General features: G+C 44.3%; 1 protein-coding gene across 1 annotated transcript in view; it reads right to left on the minus strand.

Annotated features, from left to right (window-relative positions):
* Positions 1-23,892, minus strand: part of dnah2 (dynein, axonemal, heavy chain 2) — a gene marked incomplete at its 3' end in the record, with an annotated part of 154,027 nt that overhangs the window by 107,943 nt on the left and 22,192 nt on the right. The window contains exons 9-21 of the mRNA XM_071519785.1: positions 22,957-23,044; positions 21,646-21,851; positions 18,364-18,493; positions 17,466-17,648; positions 14,440-14,654; positions 13,846-13,992; positions 12,299-12,455; positions 9,774-9,883; positions 9,263-9,392; positions 8,295-8,483; positions 6,216-6,363; positions 2,224-2,416; positions 657-857 (exon numbers count right to left, since the gene is read on the minus strand). Of these exons, the coding sequence (XP_071375886.1) occupies positions 657-857; positions 2,224-2,416; positions 6,216-6,363; positions 8,295-8,483; positions 9,263-9,392; positions 9,774-9,883; positions 12,299-12,455; positions 13,846-13,992; positions 14,440-14,654; positions 17,466-17,648; positions 18,364-18,493; positions 21,646-21,851; positions 22,957-23,044 (2,097 nt within the window). The remainder of the gene's footprint in view (positions 1-656; positions 858-2,223; positions 2,417-6,215; positions 6,364-8,294; positions 8,484-9,262; positions 9,393-9,773; positions 9,884-12,298; positions 12,456-13,845; positions 13,993-14,439; positions 14,655-17,465; positions 17,649-18,363; positions 18,494-21,645; positions 21,852-22,956; positions 23,045-23,892) is intronic.

Consider the following 23,892-nt stretch of genomic DNA (forward strand, 5'->3'; position numbering starts at 1 on the left):
ACTCAATGGTAAATATCTCAACAAAATATGGATTTATGTGTTCTATCTTAGCTTTCAAATAGTATAGATAAGGGACTTTTTCATAGTTTATAGTGATTTACTTCACAGTGGAAAAAAGGTACTGTTGACTGGAAAGCATTGAGAACAAATTGATCTTTCATACCTGCCAGGCCAGGAATGCCAAAGGAATGTCTCTACTACACCAGCAGTAAATAGGTTTATATGACAATAAATATTCCTCCTGCACACCACATACACACACTCAACACCTTACCAGACACTGGAGTTAGTCCATCATGTCACATCATTGTGGTCTACACTTGTCAATGTGTATGAAACCAGTGCATTGTCTATTTACAAAGAGAGACAGCTGGCAGAAACTGTTTGAAACTCTAACTCTAACTAACTCTGTAGAAATGAGCATCAGCCAAATATGCAAACAAACCTCAGATAGGCCAAAGCTCGACTTCAAAATAAAAGTCTTTGTTCACAGGGATAGCTAGTAAGGAGTCGAACAGAAAATTGCCTTTTTTCCTACTTCATTGTGAGTTTTTAAATCAGGATCCCACAGTGGAATGAGATGCAAGACCCCTACACAGGACCATGGAGGGTCAAAGTTACTTTCTAACCGCTGCCAACTGGCTCCACCCACCCACCTCTTGGCATTGTCTTGCAGGAAGCCATGGAGCTCTTTGAGGCGGGTGCTGGCCATGAGGCTGAGCAGCTGGGTGAACTTGCCCTGCCACTCGTGGCAGTGCTGCACCAGGGAGAACTTGAGCGGGGAACAGTCCAGCATGACAAACTGGATGCTCAAGACCGTCTCCTCCTGCTGAACGTTGTTGTCCACTTCTGTGTACCTGGGGAGGACGGGGAGAGGAAAACACGGTGCAGAAGAGGGAGATTAGGGTGTCTGCAAGTTTCATTAAGGTAAATTTAAGACTTTAAGATCTGTTAAGGCCTTGAGTTTAAATAATAAAATTTAAGACGTTTTAAGATTTTTCTCCTTGTGACAGCCTGGAGATAGGTAAAATAAAAGAGAATGTCAACATCAATTAAAACAGATGAACAAAAACAGCCTTTTTGACTTGGTTAAAAAAATTGCAGTGTGTGCATTTGTACTTTGGCAAAATACACATTCACATACTGTGTGAGACAGAGTTTGTAAGGGGAAATTTGAGAAACTTAATTTGAGAGGAACCAAGCAATGAAGAGAACCACCTGTACTGTGCTGCAATTATGTATAATAGCATCCACACAATAAAGAACAACAAACAGTAATACAATGCAAACTTCATTTGCGCATTGAAAGAAATCAGATTAGTTGTATCGATGGGGGAGTGTTATCGACATGGGTGTGAAACCCAAAGTGCTGAGACAGACTAGTGTGTGTACACACACACACACAGTGTTGACACGACAGAGATTTACATACCAATGTCTTTGACAAATCCATAAGGCAATAATGCATACTCGCACTGTGGGTATATGTGTGTGTGTGTGTTTATGTATGCGTGAGTGTGTTGTGCAGTGTAATGTTTGTCAAGACCTGGGTGTATAGATTCGGCCGAGGTCACAAGGACAATGTTCTTTGCTTTAGCCTCACTGCTCCTCCTGTGTGCCTATCTCATCATTTTTGCTTCATTCTCCATCTCACGCCTTCCCCCCACCAACTCTCACTTTCTCACCTCCTCTCTGAACCCTTAAACACCTCTACTTTTTTAGCTCTCTCTCCCCTTCGCCACCTTACACAATCCCTATACTCAACATCCACATTTTGCATGTTCTTTTCTGTCAGTCAGTCAGGCATTACACACTTCACCCCTCCACACCTGTGCGCTATCAGACTTCATCATGGTTTACAGCACTTGAGAAAATCATTCTCTAACAGTGTCTACTTAATACAAGGAAGTGAAAGTTGTATTATTGAGAAATTTAAATTTAGCTATGAATCTTCACACCTTAACTGTGAATTTTCACACAGCTCCAGCAATCCTCTCCTTGTATTCAGAAAGGTCTCACTGTCACGAATGCACCGTGGGACTGTACAGAATCTATACTTAAGACTGTAGTTAAGACTATTTCTTTGGCATTTCTGCTTTTCTATGACTCAGTATATAGAGGAGAAAGACAGGAAAGATGAGGAGAGGGAGAGGGCAGACTATGTGATGGCAGTTAATTCTGCACAGTTACGTCAATTGCAGAATAGTCTTTACTGCACAGTACCTGGCTATATCCGCGTCAAAGGAAGAGACTGGTGGGTTGAGTCTCTGGTAGCGTCGTATGAAGGAGTCCTTGTTGGTCTCCCAGATCTCCCTGTATTTGTCCCAGGTCTTCAGGTAGGCCTGCAGGTGGCCGGCATTAGCTCTCATCCCCGCGGCCACTGCGGCCTGGATCTTCCCTATCTCCTCGTCCTGCTCTGGAGTGGGGAAGAGGACCAGGGAGACGACAAGGACAAGAGGTTATAAAGTGGAGGGACAGATAGACAGATACATACATACATACTGTATATGCTGTACATACATACATACACAAATGCAGTTCCAAGGAAATGTCTCTATAATTTACCAGAAAGAATAATTTGCTATTTTAGTAATACACCTCTTGCTAATATACTATTTCAAAAGGACGATTTTGGAAATTGAGGGAATATGCAGAATAGAGTGTGACAATTAATGACACGGATTGCAAGAAATAAACAGAATAGGAGCTCAGGCCCTTGATAAAAGTGCAAGATGCCCAGACAGATATGTCTTCTTTCAAATTAATTGGCTGTCCCCTGTTATTGTTGTTAGGCCTGAACCCTGCGTGTAATTGATAACGGAGGAGTCGGCTACTTCTACATAACTAAACAACACTGAGGTGAAGCCTCAGCTCTAATAGCCTGCTTGTTATGCTAATAGGCTGTTTGAGTCGTTTTATTCCGACACTGATATTCATGATAAGTCATTAGGACAGTAAACTATGAATCATTTGGTTGCACATTTTGATTAAAAAGAAGTTACATAAGAAATGACTCCAGCCAGGTCTTATAATACACTTACCATCAGTCCTGTTTGCTTTCAGTCATTTGAAATTTTTTGTGACAACTATTATTAAGCAAGCTAACACAATGTTACCCTTCTCAGACTCCACTAAACCCAGACCTTTACAACCACTGGCTACCAAAACACTTAGCCCTGGTTTACACTGGTACAATTTAAATTAGACTCAGCCTGCTTTTAGCCCAGGTAGCTAGCCCAAACTTTGCACAATCAAATTCTAGACCTAAGTAACTGGTGAGGCATTATGAATATCCCTGGGCTGAGAATGTGCAGTTTGAAAAGCACTCTACAGTGCTATTAAACAGTCAGCTGTAGTGCAATATGCTAATCAATAGAGTGTACATACAGTGAGTGAGTGCTGCTTGTGTTGTATGAGATGAGAAATTCCATCCATTGAGGTGCCTCATTACATTGCTACTGTAAGCCATGGCTGCTGCCTTATTAAGTCATGAAGAACCTGTCAAGTATCTGTGAAAGGACGTGCGATAGGGGAAGCAAAACCTTGCTATCTCCGTAGATTTCATTTCAACTCACAGCATCTGTTAACACGGTATTCCATGGTTCTTTTGTGGTAACAAGTGAGCTGGAATGTAAAGCTTTACCAGAAGTTTCATAACCTTTTGTAACACTGAATTATACTTCATCTTCTCTAAAGAGAAGGAGGAATCATGAGCTAATAACTAGGCCTACTAGAGGAGTTATATTTAGTATCAGATATTTCAAACCACTCAAAGGGCCTCAGGTATTTGATTCAACCTCACACGATGAATGGATTCAAACTAGAATAATCACATACAGGAATATCCGACATCTATCTAACAGTGCTCTCTCGCATGTGTATACTTTCCACACACAAACACACGTTTCCACACACACACGCTTCACTGATGATGATAAATTGAAGGGGACCAGTGTGTATGGGGCGATATGTTGGTAGATATATGGAAAATGAGGTATGGGGAGTTGTGTGTGCATGTGTGTGTGAGTGTGTGTACACATATATATATGCCACTTCTCTCTGCCCTGCTCAAACATCTCCTCCCAGTTTCATTAAGGCAGAGCAGTGTGAGCCAAGAGCCCCTGTTCCCTCTGGACTCCCTGCTGTCTGTCAAACTCACACACAGCACACAGCATGCTCATATGAATGTGCGCTCTCACACACACACACACACACACACACACACACAGCTGCTGCCCTGGTTAAAATGGATAGGTGGATGGATGGATGAGTGAGGAGGAGATGAAGAGAGATTGGCAAGAAGAAGGGGGCACTGCAGAGGTTTTTAGATGAGAAGGATAAAGAGGTGAGGATGAATGGAAGGAAAAACTCGCTGGTTGGGGTCACGGAGGTTACGGAGTGAATATTTTGGAGGGGAGAGGAAAGAAAATAGAGAACGGAGAGAGTGAGCAAGAGGTTGCCTGGATGCAGCCCTATGAATTGTTCTTACTTTGTTTTCACACACATTTGCACTTCAGGCACATTTTGACTTTATTATTCGTGGGTCTGGCCCGGCCGACTGCTCTCTTGAATTCATTGAATTAGATCACTCTCTGGACCAATGATGATTCAACCTTCAGCTTAGATCATTCCTATTAAATCACAGGAGCAAATAGTTGCTTGACTCAAATGTGTATCATGTAAACACAGGCTAATGGCGGCCAGCATAAAGTTCAAGTTCAATCTGAGTGCCTGATGTCTGCAGCAGAGGTGGAAGGAATACCAAAATATCCAAAATATATCAAGTAAATAAGTAAAATTATTGGTGGAATAAATGTAAAAAGTAGCTTGTATAAATGAAAGAAAACATTGTTACATATGACCTTCCCCATGCAATGCTAAAAGGATGAGAGGACATGGAATTCTAACTACATTCTTAGATTTAAAAAAAAAGAATGGAATGTGAATGGAAAGCCAACAATTGTTTGTACTAAAATGTAGTTAAGTAGAATGCTTCAGTTAAAACATGCATAAGTAAAAGTAAAATCAATAACTTATAAAAAAAATATTTAAAAAGTATAAGTAAACAAAAAAGCCAGTCAATTACAATAATGAGAGTAGATGTAATTTGTTACTTCCGCTCTTAGGCTGCAGGCTCAAACTGCCCCTTCAAGGGAAGCCCGAAGCAGACCAATGAATTGTGCAAAATTGTATGTAACACCTGCTTAAAAAGCAAATTGGAGGCAAAACAAAAACAAGATTCGGAGGGATGGATTCAGGCAAAAGATGAGGAGGAACAAAGGAGATACGGTGTGGTTACAAGCAGAAACACCAAGATGATGCAAGGAAAAGCGGCGCACGGCTGGCGTTCAATACAATTTTGCATCATCGGTTGAATTAAACTTCCTAGGAGGAACACAAAACGGCTGCCGCAAATTGGTCACAGAGAAGAGCTATGACATCCAGAGAAAGCAAAGGGTAATAAGGATGGCATGGAAAATATGAAAGGGTGGAAGAGAGGGCATGTGAGAAGAAACTAGAGGAGAGGGAGGAAGGTTGAGGAGTGAATGGGGAAACAGACATAGTTTGACCATTGGAAGAAGGATGAGAGTCAGTAATTGGTCGAATATGTATTCCAGACATACCAATAATTCACATAACTGCATGTTTTATGCAAAATGGAACTGGTTGCCATGCTAAATCTAGTGGTCACCAGGAAATGAATGTCAGTCTTTCTTGTTTTCTCCTGTTTCTTGCTAATTCCTCTTTTGCTTGGAAATTGGTATCAAAAGTTATTAGCTATGTTTTTAAATGGAGGGCTTCCAGATCCAGAGGTTAGTTGTTTAAGATTAGGGTAAAATTTTATTAGATTAGCCTAACCCACTAAATGAGTTTTGGGTCATGAGAAACTTGTCTGGAAAAAGTGGATCACAAACTGAAAACTATCTGCACACTGGATTCAAGCTCCCAATCTTTCGCTGCAACATTTCATTTTGATTTGCTTGATTAAGACGTCGTCGATCAAAGGGCTGCAAAAACAACAAAACGGACTGGGAGCTTGGATCCAGTGGACGAATATATTTCTTCATTTGTGCTTCAGGTCTACTTTTATTCAATACCCAGCCAAAAACAGCCTGGATGTACACGCTGCTATCCTTTCTTGGAAAAACGTGGAGCCCCTGAGGAAAAGCTTGAAAAATAAAATGAAAAACAGGTTCTAAAAAAAATGTTCTAACCGAAGATGGTGTGTATGGGATTCCTCTGCGAGCGTTTGTGGGTGAGGAGGTCGGGCAGCCGTTTGAAGACGGAGATGGTGTTGATGAGCTGAGGAGTGATGATGTTCACAATCTGAGCCAGCTTCTGGAGCGTCGGGGAGAACTCCACCTGCAGACACAGACACACACACACACACACAGACACATGTAAAGCATATTGATTGTATTTGTGACGCATAACCACTTGCACCATTGACATTAATATTAACCTCCCTCGAATCAATGTTTCCAGCCTCGGGGCAGGACTAGTCGAACAAATCTCTTCTTCCTTTTCCTACAAGAGTAAAGAAAGTCAAACCCAAACTCTAACTCCTATCCTCCACAACGTCATTGATTTTTATGACATAAAGATTCATCAGGCTCTTTCCCCTCTAAGCTGATATTGTTCTATCAAGGCTGGCCTGTCCAGAACGCTGAACACCAAGCTGGGTTAATGCGTTGTGATCTGGGCTATAGCTTGTCTCTTTAATGCAAGTTACAGTCATACAACATGCATAAGGCATGAATCACGTCAGTCCTGATTTATACCCAGCAGAGGCTAGACGGGTGTCCTCTCTGTGATGTATAATGCCATCTCACTATGTAAAATGTGGTTGGGTGGGTGAGCCTGTGTTTGCATGTTTGCTTATGAAATATTTTTCCATATGAATCTGAGTGTGTACACATGTGCATGTGTGTGTCTGTGTGTGTTCTGCGCTGTCTGACAAGGACAAATGGCTATTCTCCTGTCCTATCATGCTGTAAACAGTACAGGGTGCTGACCTGTCTGCATGGGATTCTCAATGTGACTCAGACCTTGGAACTGCAACAAAGCCAGGGCATCACACAGGGAAAATGGATGACTTTGTTCAGCTCAAAAATATGAGATTCTTGTCTTTGTAAGAGAGTGTGTGTGTGTGTGTGTGTGTGTGTGTGTGTGTGTGTGTGTGTGTGTGTGAGAGAAAGAATAATACTGCGAGAATCCCCCAGTTTGAAGTAAATGTCTACGTGAGAAAAATAAAGATCTCCCCACATGCCTTTATTGCCCACAGTGATATTGCATTCCTTATGCAGAACTTCCCTGCTGCGGGGACTGTATGTGTATGATAATGTGTCAGCATGTCTGGCATCATATCTACTCTCTAAAATGCAACACTGACTTTGTGTGTGGGTGTGTGTGTGTGTATGTGTGTGTGTGTGTATGCTCTCGATCCCTTCAGTCTGTGAGGTCATCTTAAAAAGCCAGAACCAAATGGTTTTGTTTCTTCCTGGACTCGACCTTCTCCTGGAGGACAGATAGTCCAAATTCATGCCGGAAAGGAGCTTCACATCCTTTGCCATCCTTTGTGCACCTTAACGTATTCTGGGTATTATTAAAATTGTGGTTAAACCGTGGTCTACTGGCAGGTATCGATACGTCTTATGATCCTGTGATCTGCACAGGGTGAGGTTGGGCTTACCTGTACTGTGTTGCCAGAAGCCCCGTGGCGCAATCCCACCTGCACCGTGTACCTTGAGGGGGGCGCGATCTGAATGGCTTTCACTGGGTATAATTATTCCTGGTTATAACAGTTTGGATTGGTGGAGCAATGTTGAAAGCTGCTGTAAAATACTCAATAAACACACACTTGATGCTGCATAAGAGTTACTTGCGCTAACCAAACTCATTGCATTGGTTAAGTGGCTTATGTGTCAACCACATATTTAGATACTGTTCATACTGTTTTTGGTGGAAAATGGCGCATATTTACACTATTTGCTTTGCACTGACATAGGAGAACTAGGAGGGTTTAACTCTGTGTTTACGCTATTCCACTTTTTTCAAACTGTTAGACCCTTTTTCACATCCACAATGTAGAGCAGCCGCAAGGCGGATGGGAAACTGCAGCTTTGGAAAATTACCTGTCCTAACTCCTGACCAATCAAGAGGAAGAAGAGGCAGTATTTCACGCTACTACAACAACATGCGTGTTGTGCGACCTGCCTTTCCTACAAAAAAAAACAAAAAAACAACCAGAATAGAGACTGTGACCTAGTTGGGGGGAGTGGGGGTGGGGTTACCTGTGGTGTGGTCTGGGGGGCCCCCTGGCGTAGTACCACCTGCACCCTGAAGAGGGGGTTGGGTGAGGTCTTGCTGTCTCCGTTAATGGCCCTGGACAGCTCCTGCAGGGAGCGCTTGATGTTGCGCCTCAGAGCCTCCTCCACCATGAGGTCCACTTTCTCTGTGTAGGTCACCCAGTGCTGCTGGACCTTAAACACACACAGAGTGAGGAGAGAGCGCCAACTCATTAGATACAGCTACAGACTTAGTTGGCTAATCCTCTTATATTCCTCTTGGAGTGGCGGGGAGAAAAAAAAGACACACAATCCTCGATGGCGCTAGGAAAACGCATCATCGGTATTATCCCGATTTTTTGGACTGCACTCCAAACAGCTGGTAGAACCCTTGATCTGTGCGTGCATCTGTCTGGGCACAGTGCTGTACTATTTCTCATTCCTCAAAACAGTCAGATTGTTAAATGGAGTGTAACCATTATATCAAGAAAAAAAATAGGCAGACACGTGCACACATGGATGCACACACACGCACACAGAACAGTGTTTGCTGTACAGTCTTTGCTAACAATGGGGGTGGAAGTAATTTCAGAGCTGGAATTTCAGAGCTGGTTTAATTCCAGACATTTCCCTGTAACAATGACCCATATTTGATGAGTTTAAAACAATGATCCATATATATATATATTTTTTCTTTAATCATCTTTGATCAAACGAAAATCAACTGATCAACTGTTGGCCACTGAGTAGCTGCACTGGAGCAGTTGGGGGTTATTGTGGGTACCTTGCTTCTCTAACCTCTAAGCAACTGCCACCTCATACTTACATCACAAAACATACAATAAGTCCACAGCAATTGCCTTATAAATGTGTTTTGGGCAGTAAGCCCAGAAGATTCATTTTTCAGTAGTGCTGGCAAATTTCCAGCGACGGGATGCGACCAATTCTGAATGAAGGGGAAACACAGGACAGACCTCAGGCCCGTCATTGCGGAAGATGTCGTGGACGCGGGACATGATGTTGACAATATCCTGGTGTGCTGAGCGCAGTGTCTGGAGCTGCTTCTGCTGGTGGGCCCTCTGGTCGTCCTCAAACTCCAGATCCCTGGGAACAACCACAAGAAAAATGGCTAGATGCTCTAGATGCAACCAAAGTGCATCACTTTGCACAATGTCAACATAAAACTGAATCAATTTACTTTATGCTAAAATGGTAGCACTACAAAAACACTGTAATAAAAATAAGAAGAAGAAGAAGACCAAGGAGAGAAAACTATTTACTTATCCCTTTAAAGAGAGTAAGCCATAAAAAGGCATAAAATATGTTTCAAGAAGTCATTCAAAAGACATAAATTTGCACATGTTTTATGCAGTGAACGGTATCTGAGACATACATCAATCACACCTAGGTCTTTTATTTTGTCTATTTACTGTATTAGGGATGTTGTGCAATGATGAGTGCATTGTGTGCCTGTTGTTACTGTACCTGTACACAGTCTTGCCGTCCACTCTAGCCAGCAAGGTTTCACTGATCTGGCGACACAGGCCGGAGATGGCCAGATTGGCTACCTTATATTCATCCACTAACAACTGGACCTAGAGGAGGAGAGAGGAGAGGGGCGCATAGAGGAACACCGGAAAAGGAAGAAGTTAATTGCAGGTGGAATACAGCACCCATGGGCTTTCTATAATCTGACAGTGCTGTGTCATTTCTTCCACCTCTCAAAGGCCACCTTTCCATTCTCCCAAGATGCCTCCTTCTCTATCTCCCCCTCCCTCTCTCCTCCCCTCGCTCGCTCTCTCCTCCCTCCCTCCCTCCTTCTGCGGTTCTCCAGATCAGAGGGGAGCTCATTACATAGGGATATCATGGCTCTGACATCTCAAACACGACAAGAGCGCCTCACATCCTCTCTCTCACTCTCTGGTTTGAATTACTGCAGACAGGCCTTATCCTGACAGCATCAGGCCAACATACATCCAAGACTTTCCTATTCAATTTGTGGAAGCAGGGAGCACATTCACACCGAGATTCAACATTCCCCTCTCCCTCCCTCCCATCTCTCCCCCTGCACCTTTTTCTCTACGGATTTGTCTCTATATGTATCACCTCTCTTTCTCTTTATCTCTCTCTCTCTCTCTCTCTCTCTCTCTCTGCACTGCTGGACCTAATTCCTAAGGAGAGTAATTCCGCTCTCACTCAAAATTCCAGATCCAAGCTCCAATCTCCGGATTTTATGGCTTTCATGGGGATAAGGCACGGTGCGCAGAATAAGCCTCTGAGAGCGAATTTTGGTGGGGAGGAAGGAGGGTGACTCTTCTGAGCCAGTTTAGATCTCTTTTGCAGATTCTCTCTCTCGCTCTCTCTCTCTCTCTCTCTATCTCTCTGTCTACCTAGAAACATGGAGAGGCACTGCCAGGCTTTTGACTTTGGGCTCGACAGATCTTGACATTGGCTTGACGCAGGCCTGATCTTAAATCCCTGGAGAGGAGCACAGTGGCAATCCCTGCCAATGAGCGTTAAGTTTTCATTAGGCATGCTCAACCTGCCTCGGCTCCAGCTGCCCCCTGGCATCTCATCCCAAGGCTTCTATTATTGTTTTTGGACTGTAGACTAACAGCAACCCATGTAATGCAGCTCTACAGTGTGTGCGTGTGTGTGTGTGCGTGCGTATGTGTGCGTGTGTGTGCGTGTGTGGTGTGTGTGTGTGTTAATGTGCATGTCATGTCCCATAAATTATCCATAATGATGGTTAATGCCTATTGCTCCCTAATGCAGCCTCATATGAGTAGAGATGAAATGACAAACATATTCACATACTCATGCTTGAACACACAAGCTCAAACTGACACACACACACACGCTTTTCCCTGTGGACATAACTGCATGCTATAGTAGAAATCAACACTTAGTCCATCTTTCCATTTTATGACCTTTGCGGGGCCCGACTACAGCTTCCCACCCCCCCAACACTCTATGTATCATGGCCTGGACCGCAGCCAGACTGCCTCCTCTGCTCCTCTGCTCCATTTATTTCCGCCCTCCACATGTTTATAGGCCTGAAAATGCATTCGATGGAACGATGACAGCTAAGCGGCCAGAAGAGAGTGTGAATGAGTGAGTGATTGAGTGAGAGCGAGACCTCGCAAAAACAGAAAGAGCGAGGGAGGACAGGGATGGAGATGGAGGCAGAGGTGACAGAAGAGAGAGATTGACTTTTAGTGTGTGTGTGTGTGTGTCCATCCGGTTAGTGTTCCTACAGAGTTACTCTTGCAGTCGTGTCTCCAGCTGTGCTCAGGAGGTCAGGGAGGTCGTACAAAATGCTTAATAAATACATAACCTACATACAGTTCAGCGCCGACTCCTCGATGTGCTGCAGCATCCGAGCCAGCAATCCCTCAGATTTGACCTAATTTTATCAGCTCTCTTGTATCTTGCGCCTTCCGATCCACTGGGATTGCATCTATTTTCTATACGCCCGTCTTTACAGTACCTGCGGTCTCGACTCGACAACTAAGACAATCAGGGCTTAATGTCTGTGCTAAATGTATAATTCAGTGTGATCTTCTACAAATGAGCTTTCCTTGTATATAACAAATGGCTCTCATTTTATCATGCCATTGTGTTTCGCTTAGCACATTAAAACCAATACCCCTCATTAAGCCCACTTCTTCACAGTAAACTAGACTTAATCAAGTTGTCCCGTTCATTTAATGCACACAGGCGCCCAAACACACGCACACACACGCACACACACACACTCACACATTCCCACACATTTACACACATTCACACGCTCCCTCTCTCTTAAACACATTTGCTATTTGCTAGAGGACCAGAGTGATAAATTACCACAAGCCAAAACCCAAAGCCCTAACCCAAGCTTTAACCCTCGTCACTAAACGCCTAACCTTAACCCTTACCCTCAGAGGACAGTAAAACAACAGTTCACACAGTCACAATGTATCTTTACACATGCACACATCAGTTAGTGGTGTGTAGCGTGTTAAGACCTTGCTGACGTGCAGGTTACAGTCGCTGATGAAGAGGCTGGAGGTTCCTTTAGACGACCACAGCAGCTTGGTCAGCCCCGGCTGAATCTTCTTATCCAGGAAACGAATCCGCTCCCGGAACAGGCCCAGCTCGTCAGGAGTCAGTGCCGCAATGATCCTGACACACACACACACACACACACACACACACACACACACACACACACACACACACACACACACACACACACACACACACACACACACACACACACACACACACACACACACACACACACACACACACACACACAGACACAGACAGACTAAAGCTCAGATGCGTGTGTGTCAGTGTGTGTGTATGTGTACTTTCATTTTGCATGAATGCCCTGTAAGATCTCATTCTGTCAGCTGAGAGAGGCAAAAATGTAACAACGGGAAATGTTTGACAGATTAGGCCTTTCAGACAAAACATTACAACAACATCTATGGTGGCCTTTTCTTCTTCTCTTTCCATGTACAAACACATTCGACAAATGTCCCAAAGGGCAGCGCTGCCTCACTTACTGAGAAATATCAAGCAAAAGCCCGTCGGCATTAGCTGTGTTTGTGCACACACTTGACCTTAGACTGGGCCTCTTCTTGGGTTATGAGCATTAACGGCATGCATGGCTAGCAAACTCTGCGCTGACTCAGTCACTCACTCACACACACAAACACACACACACACGCATGCTGACATGCACATCCTCTCTCATCATGGCGGAAAGGCGGCGCTCTAATTTCCAGAAGAGTGTGTGCTGAGCTTAGCAGGGTCCCTGGCTCTGTGTACACACAGGCTTACAGCCCTCCACCGCCAGAGAATACTATTACCGTAGTATGGAAACTCATGATGAGGGTGTTAGTGTGTGCGTGTGCGTGTGTGTGAAATTCGCCTTTCTGAAAGGTGTTTACTCAAAAGTGTATGTCTTCCCTCCACATTGCTTGTCGTCCCCTTTCTCTCTCCTGTGTTTCTTGTCTTGTGGAACCCAAGTGATACATAGTTAGTGATACACAGTGATACACAAATAATCTTGAAAAAAAAGTTGGCCATGTAAACCATATAGCTAATGTCCATCATGTATGAGTAATGGCGCTAAACTGTTTTAACAATAGCTAATGCTAAACCCTATTTCAGCAATCACAGCCCTTAAAAGGTCACCAAAACAAAACCGTGTGTGTGTGTATTAGGGTTGTGATAATGCTACAATTTTCCCCTGTGAGGCTACAGTATAGCTGAGCAGAATCATAATGCCATATTCAATTGGTTGGAACACTCCTAAAGGCAAAGTATCTTTTACCAGATGTTGTATTAGTTTATCCTCAGCATGTCCTTTAATACTTACATTATCATTACAAGATATCAGGATCTTTGATATCGCAAGTACTGTAAGGGACTGGTATGTCCATGCAGCAAATAATACTGAAACATTGCATGACGCTAGTATGTTGTGTCTGTATTCTGTTCAGTGTTCAGTGTGTGTGTGTGTGTGTGTGTGTGTGTGTGTGTGTGTGTGTGTGTGTCAAACCTGTTGTAGTCCCTGACCAACAGCAGCACACTCTCCCTGACGGCCCTGAGGTCCTCCCTGCGCTGGTAGATGTCAGACACACAGTGGGGGATCTCAAACCTCAGTCGATCCCAGTAGAGGACCTCAGAGAACAAGTTCAACAGATTCCTGGACGAAGAAAACACACAATACACAGTGTACAGAGAGAGCGTAACGTGTGTATGTGCATTTGGTGTTTGTATACTAGCAATTTATTGTGCAGGAGCATGTTTCCGTGTCAGACTGGTCTTGAGAGTGTCTTTATCCCTCCTGAGTGGCCATGGCCATGTTGTAGTAAGTATGTGACCTGTAAAAGCTTTATCGAGCGCAGCGTGTCTGTACTCAGTAAGCCTGCATGTGTGCTGAGTGTGAGAACATCCGCGTGTCTTCTAACATTACAAGTTCATGACCTTACAACTGTCTTCTCCAGTGTATACACAGCGCTACCAACCTAAACACACAAAGTATGGGTGTGTGTCTGTGTGTGTTTCATTACAAGCACGCAGAGGACACTATGGTGTTTGTGAGTGTGCGCACGCAGATGTGGATGTGTGCGTCTGTGTTTATGTCACCCACTTGTCAAAGTTGATGTCCAGCTTGGCGGTGTTCTCCTTGCAGCGCACCATAAGGGGCTGCTCCAGCCTCTTGAGGCTCTCTCGGTCCAGGCCGTGGCTCCACTCGTTGAAATGCTTCCTCACGAGCTCATCCAGGATCTGGATCGTTTGACTGTAGTCCGAAAGCACATTCTTGCTAGTGTCTGTCTGAGTCATGAAGTGGGCCTTCTGAATCGCCTGGTGGGAGAGGGTAGGAGACACTTACTGCAAAGTAAGTGTTTGGCATGTTCACACTATTCCGCTTTTACCAAACAGCCATCTTTCTTACACTAGAGACAATGGGGAGAAGCCACAAGGCGGATGGAAAGCAGGTGCTTTGGAAAAAGTGCTGCCCTGGCTTCTTTTTACGCAGAGCAGAGTGCTTTCCCCTGTTGAGAACAGTTCAACTGTTTTAGGGGAGAACACTAGATGTCGACCACTTATTTTTGTTAGCTGACTAATCATAAGGAGGAAGAGGTGGGGTTCCACGCTACGTAGGCAGCTGATAATTTACACCAACTACATGAGAATGAAAATGGAGCGAGTAGTGGTAGAAAATGTGGGAGTACATGCTAATCTAAGGAAAATAAGTATGAAGCATATTGTATGTTGTGGGAGTTTCTGAGAGTTGTACCTACCAACAGTACTCTCTGCTGATAGTGGTAGCGACTACAGCCAGTCGTTATGGAAATTATACTTCACGCAACCCGCTTTTTCATTATCGTTTTGGAAACGGCACGTTGAGCCTACCGCTTTTTCATTATTAGCACAAAATGCCATTGAGGCGACACTTTTTCCACAAAGTAAAAAAAAAACAATAGTTTGAACACGCCCTACATTAAAGTCCTAATAGATGGGAAACATTTTGCGGAGGGACACAAATGAGCATCATACATCATCGTCACCATATATCGTCATCCATTTGTACTATGAAACACAATGTAATCCTTTTAAATGTTGCGCTAGGTGTCATTCCTATCGAATATAATATTGCCCTACCTCAATGCCTCAAGACAAAGCCCATGTATCATGACATTTGGTGAAGACGCTGAGTTGTGAAGTAACTTCTAACTTAGAGACGATGAGATCCCAAGGTTTTTTCCTAATCATAAGGGGGCAGTTATATTTTTATGCTGCGCGCTCAACAGCGGAGTGCAGAAAGAATAGTAGATTCAACATTCAGAGTCCAACACAGTGGTATATATTATCTAGTTTAGTGTTCACAGGAGGCTGCTGCTGGGGCTGGATTTTGTCCCTGTCTCATATTTCAACCTTAATACAAGATTCCCTTATTTCAGGGAGAGAATATGAGTAAAATGGTGGGCAGCACAATCATATCTGTGTACAATTAAAGCTCCCCCGCTGTTCTTAATTTTTGTGCTTTGTGTATCCGGATGGAGATAATAATGTTAAACAGAGTATGAGCTCTCTAACTATTTCTCTGTGTCTGTGTTTGTGTGTGCGTGTGCGTGTGTGTGTGTGTGTGTGTTACCAGAGGCAAGACAGCAACAGCTGTGTTTAATAGTGACCAAGCCGCCAAGGCCGCGGCTGGACCACAGCCACAAATACAGGACTCTGCTGATGGAGGAGGGGGTGGGGGTGGGGGGTGGGGTGGGGGGCTGTTGGCCTGGCTCGGTCTGGCTCGGTCTGGCCAGGCGGGAGGTTTGGCCCCAAAACAACTCCAATAGTCTGTGATGGTTAGCAGGCTGACCTGGCTTTACCTAGAGTTGGCCTCACTTGGCCTTTCGTGACCCGTTCAACCGTGCACCGCAAGCGCATTCCAATCACTGAATACTGGCTGAACTGTAACCGCGTTCATCTACTGTGTGTGAGCGGGGGTTTCTGCTCCCTTCCTCTTTTTCTGTGTGGCGATGTGGCTTTCACGTTCCTTTCAAGTTGAAAGTTCATGTTCAAGAGCTTTATTGTCTACTGGCGTGAATGCGACTCGTTCCATTTGTCTCCTCCGTGACTGTACTAAATGATTGAATATGTTCTGGCCTGACCTTAGCCTCACGTTGACCTCCTACCTCTCACTATTTACCCTCCATTTCAACAGTTCACAGACAATAGTCTGTGTTTGTGTGGTGTGAGAGAGAGGGAAAGAAAGAGGGAGAAATAGAGTGTGTATGCGTCCGCCAGTTTCCCCTATGATATTTTGCAGCAGAGGTGGTTGTGGGGGATTTCGATTTCGGGTAAAAGTCCATCCCTATTATTATTAATTTTTTTTGTTTTGGTTCAAGTGCAGGTTGCAGTGCTAAATCTGCTATTATTTTAATATGGTATTTTGACAAATCAACTGATTCCAAAAATGGCACTATCCATTACATGTTTTTTATTATTTTTTTGGGAGGGGAGGGGTTATGTTTCATTTCACAAATCATAATTTTTAACTGTGGCAGCAGGAGCATTTCTTGTGCTGTCATGGACCACAGCAGTCTACACCAGAAGCGACTCAGCTATGTTTTGTAGCTAGAACAGAAACACTCTTGTTTTAATCAGTGCTGTCTACACAAGCTCCGTACAGGTACACTCTGTTCCAGGCGTGTCACTGCTTTTACACTTCAAATCTATTGTTTTTCTATCTGCGTGCATAATCGCACCATTTAAAAACCCATTGCATGGGCTTTTAAACCATCTAAATGCCAGTATTTTGGTGTATTTTCTCTATTAACAAGACAATAGCTGAGAATGATCCCAGCTCTCTGTGAAAAATATTACTTTTGCATATTCCATTTGCTTTCAATTATACATATTCATCATGGACTGATGAGTGGACATTCCTATTTATATATTTATATCCTTTTTAACTTTTAATTATATTTGTGATCTCATTTTTCCAATGCAGAACTAACCATTTAAAAAATCAAATCACTGAAATAGCAATTCCCTAAGTGAATCAGTGTGGACACAAACAGAGTTCTCGTGCGTGTTGCTGACGTGGCGCTGGAGTGACGCGGCCGGTGTGGACAGGGAGTAAGGGGTGATCACTATCTAGGCTAATGGGCTCACCTCCATGGGTCTCTCTGCGCATCGTCTGAGGGCCCTAACCCAGTGAGCCTGGCCTGCCATCTGGGGCATGTGGTCAAGAGCGGGGCTGGTCCTCTGGTTCACCTCCATACTGACCATTTTGAGCGTCTCCCTAAAGGTGTAGTACACCTCCATCTTCTTCTTGTCTGTGGCGCGCTTAATGGCCTAGAATGGGGAGAGTTGGATGGGAGAGAAGGAGAGGATGAGACATGGGGGGGGGGGGGGGGGGGGTGAGAGAAAGAAAACACAGGGGAGCGAGGGGAGTGAAAGGGGAGAGAGGCAGAAACAGAAAACAGAAAATGAGAGCGAAGAGCGACGGGGTATACAGATGCAGCGAGAGAACGGAGGAAGACAAGGGAAAAAAAAAAAGGGAAAAGAGTCTTTACTCAGGAGCGTGTTGTTTATATCTGTGGGTGAATACATAAAGTTGGTTGAGCGTGAGAAAGAGCCTTGCCGTGGATGCGGCACATGCTGGGAGGCTGAGGCAGACCTCGGGGCTCTCAGAGAGCTCAGAAATCAACGGAGGATGGATAATCTACACACCGAGCCTATTGTGGGAAAAGTGCTTTTGCTCTCTGTGTATTAAAGTGATAGAATGGGCAGTTCTCTATGGTCCATTTAGGGGAGGGAAATGGGCTTCAGTGCAGGCTGGCCGTAGCAAAATACAGAGACAATAGGCGTTCTACAGCCAACCTATACGGCATATGAACAGTAAAGCTATAATAAAATAGAGAGAGAGGGTGGGAATTTGAGCAATATATGTGCAGTAGGTGGTGTAAAGACAACTTGAATACAGAGAGGGGGTCTGAATGTGTGTACCGTCACTAGTGTGTGTGTGTGTGTGTGTGTGTGTGTGTGTGTGTGTGTGTGAGAAAGAGACCTCTCGGGCGGACATGGGCTGAAAGATGTCCAGAAGCCAAACTCCTTCCTTCACTGTGTTCGCCGTCGCAAACGCTGAACTGATCAGGTTCTGTATCATCATCTCCAGATCCTTCATCAATGCATGAAAGCTGCAAACACACACACGCACACACACACGCACACGCACACAGACATGTAAACACACACACACGCACATAATGATGATTAGCTGAATAGAGGAAGTGATTAAATAGATCAAAAGCACACATCTAAGAAAAGAGCGCACACACATACTCACACACACACACACACACACACACATAGACAAACACACACCCATGCAGGAGAAGCGGAAGGGGTGTATTGATTTGACTAATTTCAATGTGCTGAGTCGCTATGAAACACCTGCCCCTGACACAAGCGCAGCTGTTTGTCTTGGCAACAACATCACAACCCCGCGAACCCCCGTGACCCTAATCCATCATCCACATTGTGCTGCACGCACACACACACACACACACACAGACTGCTGCCAGACCCCCTTTTCCCAAGACCTCTACTGACGTGTCAGATGGGGGGAAAAGAGTCAGGGTGGGGGAGGGATGGAGTGGGCAGCGAGTCTCTGGAGAGCCAGGTCTTCACCTTCATGACTTTCCCCGGGAAATACACACACACGCGCACATCACTACACAAACACGCACATCTCTACACAGAAATAGTCACACACGGTATACATATGTATACACATATAGGCAGAGAAACATGAGGTAGATACCCATGGCACACAGACACACACACAAATACACACACACACACACACACACACGTGTCACACAGACAACTTGTCCATCTTTGATCATGTTATTTAGATGAGAAGTCAAATGACCTGCTGTCATGGCAGCTCTGAATGACAATGAAGGGGCGTTGTTGTATGCAGTATGCACTGGTCCACTGGGAGCTCAGAGGCCCCAACACAGATAAATTGCACACACACACACAAGCATGCATGTGCGCATGGCACTGCAAGCTCATTCATCTAGAAGACACATGCTAACTATGCATTTAATGTCAGATAGATGGACACACACACTCATCTGGACAGGCTGTCTAGACGCCGCACTAATCGGACGCACTGCGATTTCAACCCATGAAAAGCAGCCGTTAGCGGGATGGAGGAGCTCTAAACTGAAACATTTCAATGTTGTGTGTGTCCATGTGCTGCGTGTGTCTGTGTGTGCTGTAGCAGATAACAACTCATAGCTAAAAGACTTGGCAACACACTATGGGAGGCAATCAGAAGTCCGACAAACTAGGCTTATATTGTCTCACACCCTAGTGACAACACTGTCAGGGATTTCCCCAGCTATTCACCCCTAAGTGTATTTCTGTCTACCTCAACGAAAATTTAAAATATATATAGGCTGCACCAAATATGTCATGCAAAATTTGTATCTCTTCCTTCTCTTCTGAATGAGCTCCAGTAGAGTCTTTCCCCAGAATAGGGCTGCTGTCTGAATCGCAATAGAGGTTTTTCACCTGAGAGTTCCCACAGGAGACTACAGTATCTGCCAACTTTGAGTGGACGAAACATTGCAAATCTCATAGGAGAGGACAATGCCTATAAATTATATAAAATCCCTGGATTTTTATCAGCAGAAAAGACATTTTTGATGTATTATTAATTTTATATAGCTTGACAATGTTGCACTGTACGCTTAATGTTACTGTAAACAAAAGGCTTAATGCAGGTCTACCATAGCCTGATGGGACTAATTGTGCTCTTAAGTTTTTATCTTCAGTTTGACAGTTGTTCAGGTTCAGGCAATGTGGTATCCAGGACAGATGGCTGACTATCTATGACTACAATTAGTTTAGATCGAGATGCTGTCTAGAGCCAATTTACACAAAAACACATATTTATTTCTGTTTGAATAAAATGATAATGAGCTATAATATATGTGACCTGATACTCGTAGGTATGAGGGTTGGTTGTCGCGTGTGTGTGTGAGGGAGAAAAAACTGATCCCCGTCCTGCCTGACAACTGTGTGGCAACCCATCATTACTTGAAAATCTGATGACAAAATACCATTGTCTGGCTATGTGTGTGAACTAGCATAAGGGAAGAGATATTTCATCCTGGCTCACGGGGCAAGGCACTGACTCCGAGGGAAGAAACAAGATAGATTCTCAACCGCGGCACATTTATCTCTATTACTTCCAGCAACACCAGCCATCTAAATTCTACTGATGACAGCCCAGGGATTTTATACCAGTTATCAGCATGATCCTCTCGTATCAAATGTTAAACGCTCTCCCTGCTCAAAGTTGGTGATTTTTTTCAAGGGAATAAATAGGAGGAGGAGACGGTCTTCAAACCTGCTCTTTAGAAATTGGAGACGTAACAGCCTTATTTACTCCTAAATGTTGTACTGATGTGTGCTCATGAGAGTCTTCACACCCCTCCGGATCGTGCCTGGCATGCCTGATGATGTTGCCACCTGAACCCCTCAAAAATACGGCTAAAACCCAGCGAGTAACAAGGGAGAGGCTTTAAAACTAGGCCGAGTTAAATCCCATTGAAGCCACTCCGTATCTCCCGTTTCAGCCACTAGTGTGACCTTTTGAAGGACTACAACGTTGCCTCTGTGCCTGGAACAGCCACCAATGTTCAAGCATAATACCAGCGCTTTAGACATGTGGGTTTTCTGTCCCTCCTGCCTTGATAGGAAGTAATATTTGAGCCGATTGTTCTGCCGTAATTAAGATGTTTGGTAAACAATCCCTGTATCTGATGAAAATTCAATTCTACCCTCTGAGATGTCTCTTTGTGCCATAATACAGCCTCTTATTCATTTATTCATTCATATGTTTTATGGGTGATTTTTGTGGGTGTTCACAGTATTTAAGGTTTATTTTTACATATGTAAAAATGTTTTTATTTGTATTATTATTTCATATGCCTTACCACAGAAAGCATTCCAGTGTGGCGAGGGAGCATTTTACAGCTTCTGGCAGTCTGTGAAAACTGTGAAATAACCTGTCTCACCCTTATGAAGCTACTAACCACACTAACAGAATTTCGCTTGCATGGGCTCCAGTGGAGAGTATTAGTGTCACATGGTGGCCTAAATGCTGCTTCAGAGGCTTTTGGTCAGATTTAATAAAACTGGAAATTGGTTATCGGCAGCTGTGATCCAAAAATATCAGCATTCCTATCAGGGCAAGAAGGGCACCGTTTGGAAAAAAGGAAAAGAAAACAGGAAAAAAGTGTCACTGTCCTTAAAACAGCAGTGGCCCTACCTGTTGTAGTCGTTGTACCAGGAGACGTCCTTGACATCGAGGATGCTGTTGCCTGCAGAGCGCAGGGTCTGCAGGCTGCGGTGGAAGTTGCCCTCTCTCTCCAGCAGGCAGCGGGTGATCTCCGGCCCCTGGCGCCCGCCGAAGCACGGCAGGGCCCTCTGCTGGCCCTCCTCCCACCGGGCAAACTGCTGCTGGCAGTCACACACCTGCGAGAGGGCATGGGGGAAAACGATACCCAACACACGGCAAAGCTGTTACGGGCGGACGGGGTTCAGATAAGGACAAGGAGGAACAAGATGCTAAGGAGTAACGCCGCACTGCACCGCATAATGTGGTATAATCTATGTAAAATAGAGACAGGGATGAAGAGGGAGGGGGAAGGGGCAGGGGCAGGACAGAGTAGCATGAACAAGGAAAGATATATCCATACTGTATAGAACCGATAAGATAAGCACTTCGGGAAAATTCTACTCGGTTGGAAGGCTAAATATATTCAAGGTCACATCCCGTGGATTTATCAAGGAGTACATCTAAAGGGCGCGTTCAAGGATATATTCAGCCTTCGTCCGTGGGGAGGCCTGGTCAACAATGGCCGGGTTAAGGGGAGAAGTGAAATATGTGAATGGGAAGGGAAGATAAAAGGGGGAAAAGAGATCTGCCAAAGGTTAAGCTGAAACATGGTAAAGGTCACAGACACACGCATGTCTGAGAGAGGCGGTGAGCACGGCTGCACAATTAATTAAGTCAGAAAATTGACTGAAATTTTTTTTTCTTTTCAATCAGGGTAAAAGGTCATTCAAACAGGCTCCTAAAGAAAGTATTCTGATAATAACGGTTAAGTATTAGCATTAGCAAGCTGTAGAAATTCATAAACCAAAAAAAAACAGAATATGATTTTTTGTTGATGCAGTGCAGGAGGACACAGCACCACAGCAATGTCATGGATAAAGAAAGGAGAGGAGGAGGACAAACAAAACAGACAATAGATTCCCATAGGGGAGAAGACAGATAGCCACGGTTTGTATGACAAAAAGAGGGGAGGATGAGCAAGGGCAAACCGTGGAGGAGATAGGAAAAGAGGAATCTAGCATTCAGACAGCGTTTCAGGTGTATTCAGCAGTATGACACAAGTGGCAGAGCCAGCATGAAAACATGAGATGCAGTCGATGGCGCTGAATAAGTCTGACACCTATTTCAACAGTATAGGAGTCCGCAGAGTTGAGAATGTGGGCACCGGTGCTATGTCTTTGTGTGTGTGTGTCCGTATGTGTGTCCATGCCTCTGTATGCGTGTGTGAGGGAAGAAATTCACCTCGAGCAGGTCTCTGCACCTCAGCACAAAGGCATCAACCAGAGCAAAAATTTTGGATTGGTCCAGGACCCAGCCTTTTGGAGAACACCTGATGGAAAAAAAAACAGACAGAGGAAGAAAGAGAGAGAGACAGAGCAAAGGGGAAGCGAGAGGGACAGAGAGAGAAGGGGTGTGGGGGTAGAGAGGCAGATAAAGAAATAATGAGAACGTTACACACTGACACACACACATACACAGCAACAGAAAAAGCAGAGAGAGAGAGAGAGAGAGAGAGCGCACAAAAAGTCAAGCTGTCTTTCAAACGGATGAGCACTTCAGCATTTTGGAGCCGGGTCTCCGACTGTCACGAAATCGTAAAGCGCACTAAAAACAAAAGGCAGGCAGTCACAGCGGCAAACAGCCATCCATACAGGTTGAGGGATAAAGGTCAGAAATGATCTGTCATTGGCATAATTGCATCCGCTGAAGTTGTGTATCGGCGGCCTGGCGTTTCTCAGATTGCTTTTCACACTTCATTCTTCCCCTGATGGAAAGGTAATCCTTAAGACACAAACGTTTAGAGCTGCTGTTCACAGTGGAAATGGGAAGCCGGGTCAGGAGAGAGCAGAAGAGAGAGAGAGTGAGGGAGTGTTGGACGCGCACTATAGTTTTAGGTGAAGCAGAGGTTACACCAGGTAGACTACGACTTCATGTGACCTCAGAAAGTGGACACCCTAAAGCATAATTCCTCCAAAAAAAGGGGGAAATAATTTTACTTTACTGCGCTTAACTCCTGCAACAAATCACCATTCTTCAGCTTTGTAATTGCAAACCAGTTCATGACCTACTGCAACCATATTTTTTCCTCACAAACTACGAGGGAACATCGAAGGATTTATTACGTTCTTACTGTTCGATTCAACAACTGCTTTAATGCACATTTGAACTCAAAATGTG

This window comes from Centroberyx affinis, unplaced genomic scaffold (genome assembly GCF_046629955.1).
Source record: "Centroberyx affinis isolate AG114_WGS23_722 - 3 ecotype Tasmania unplaced genomic scaffold, CSIRO-AGI_Caff_v1 ptg000736l_1, whole genome shotgun sequence".
Lineage (NCBI taxonomy): Eukaryota > Metazoa > Chordata > Actinopteri > Beryciformes > Berycidae > Centroberyx > Centroberyx affinis.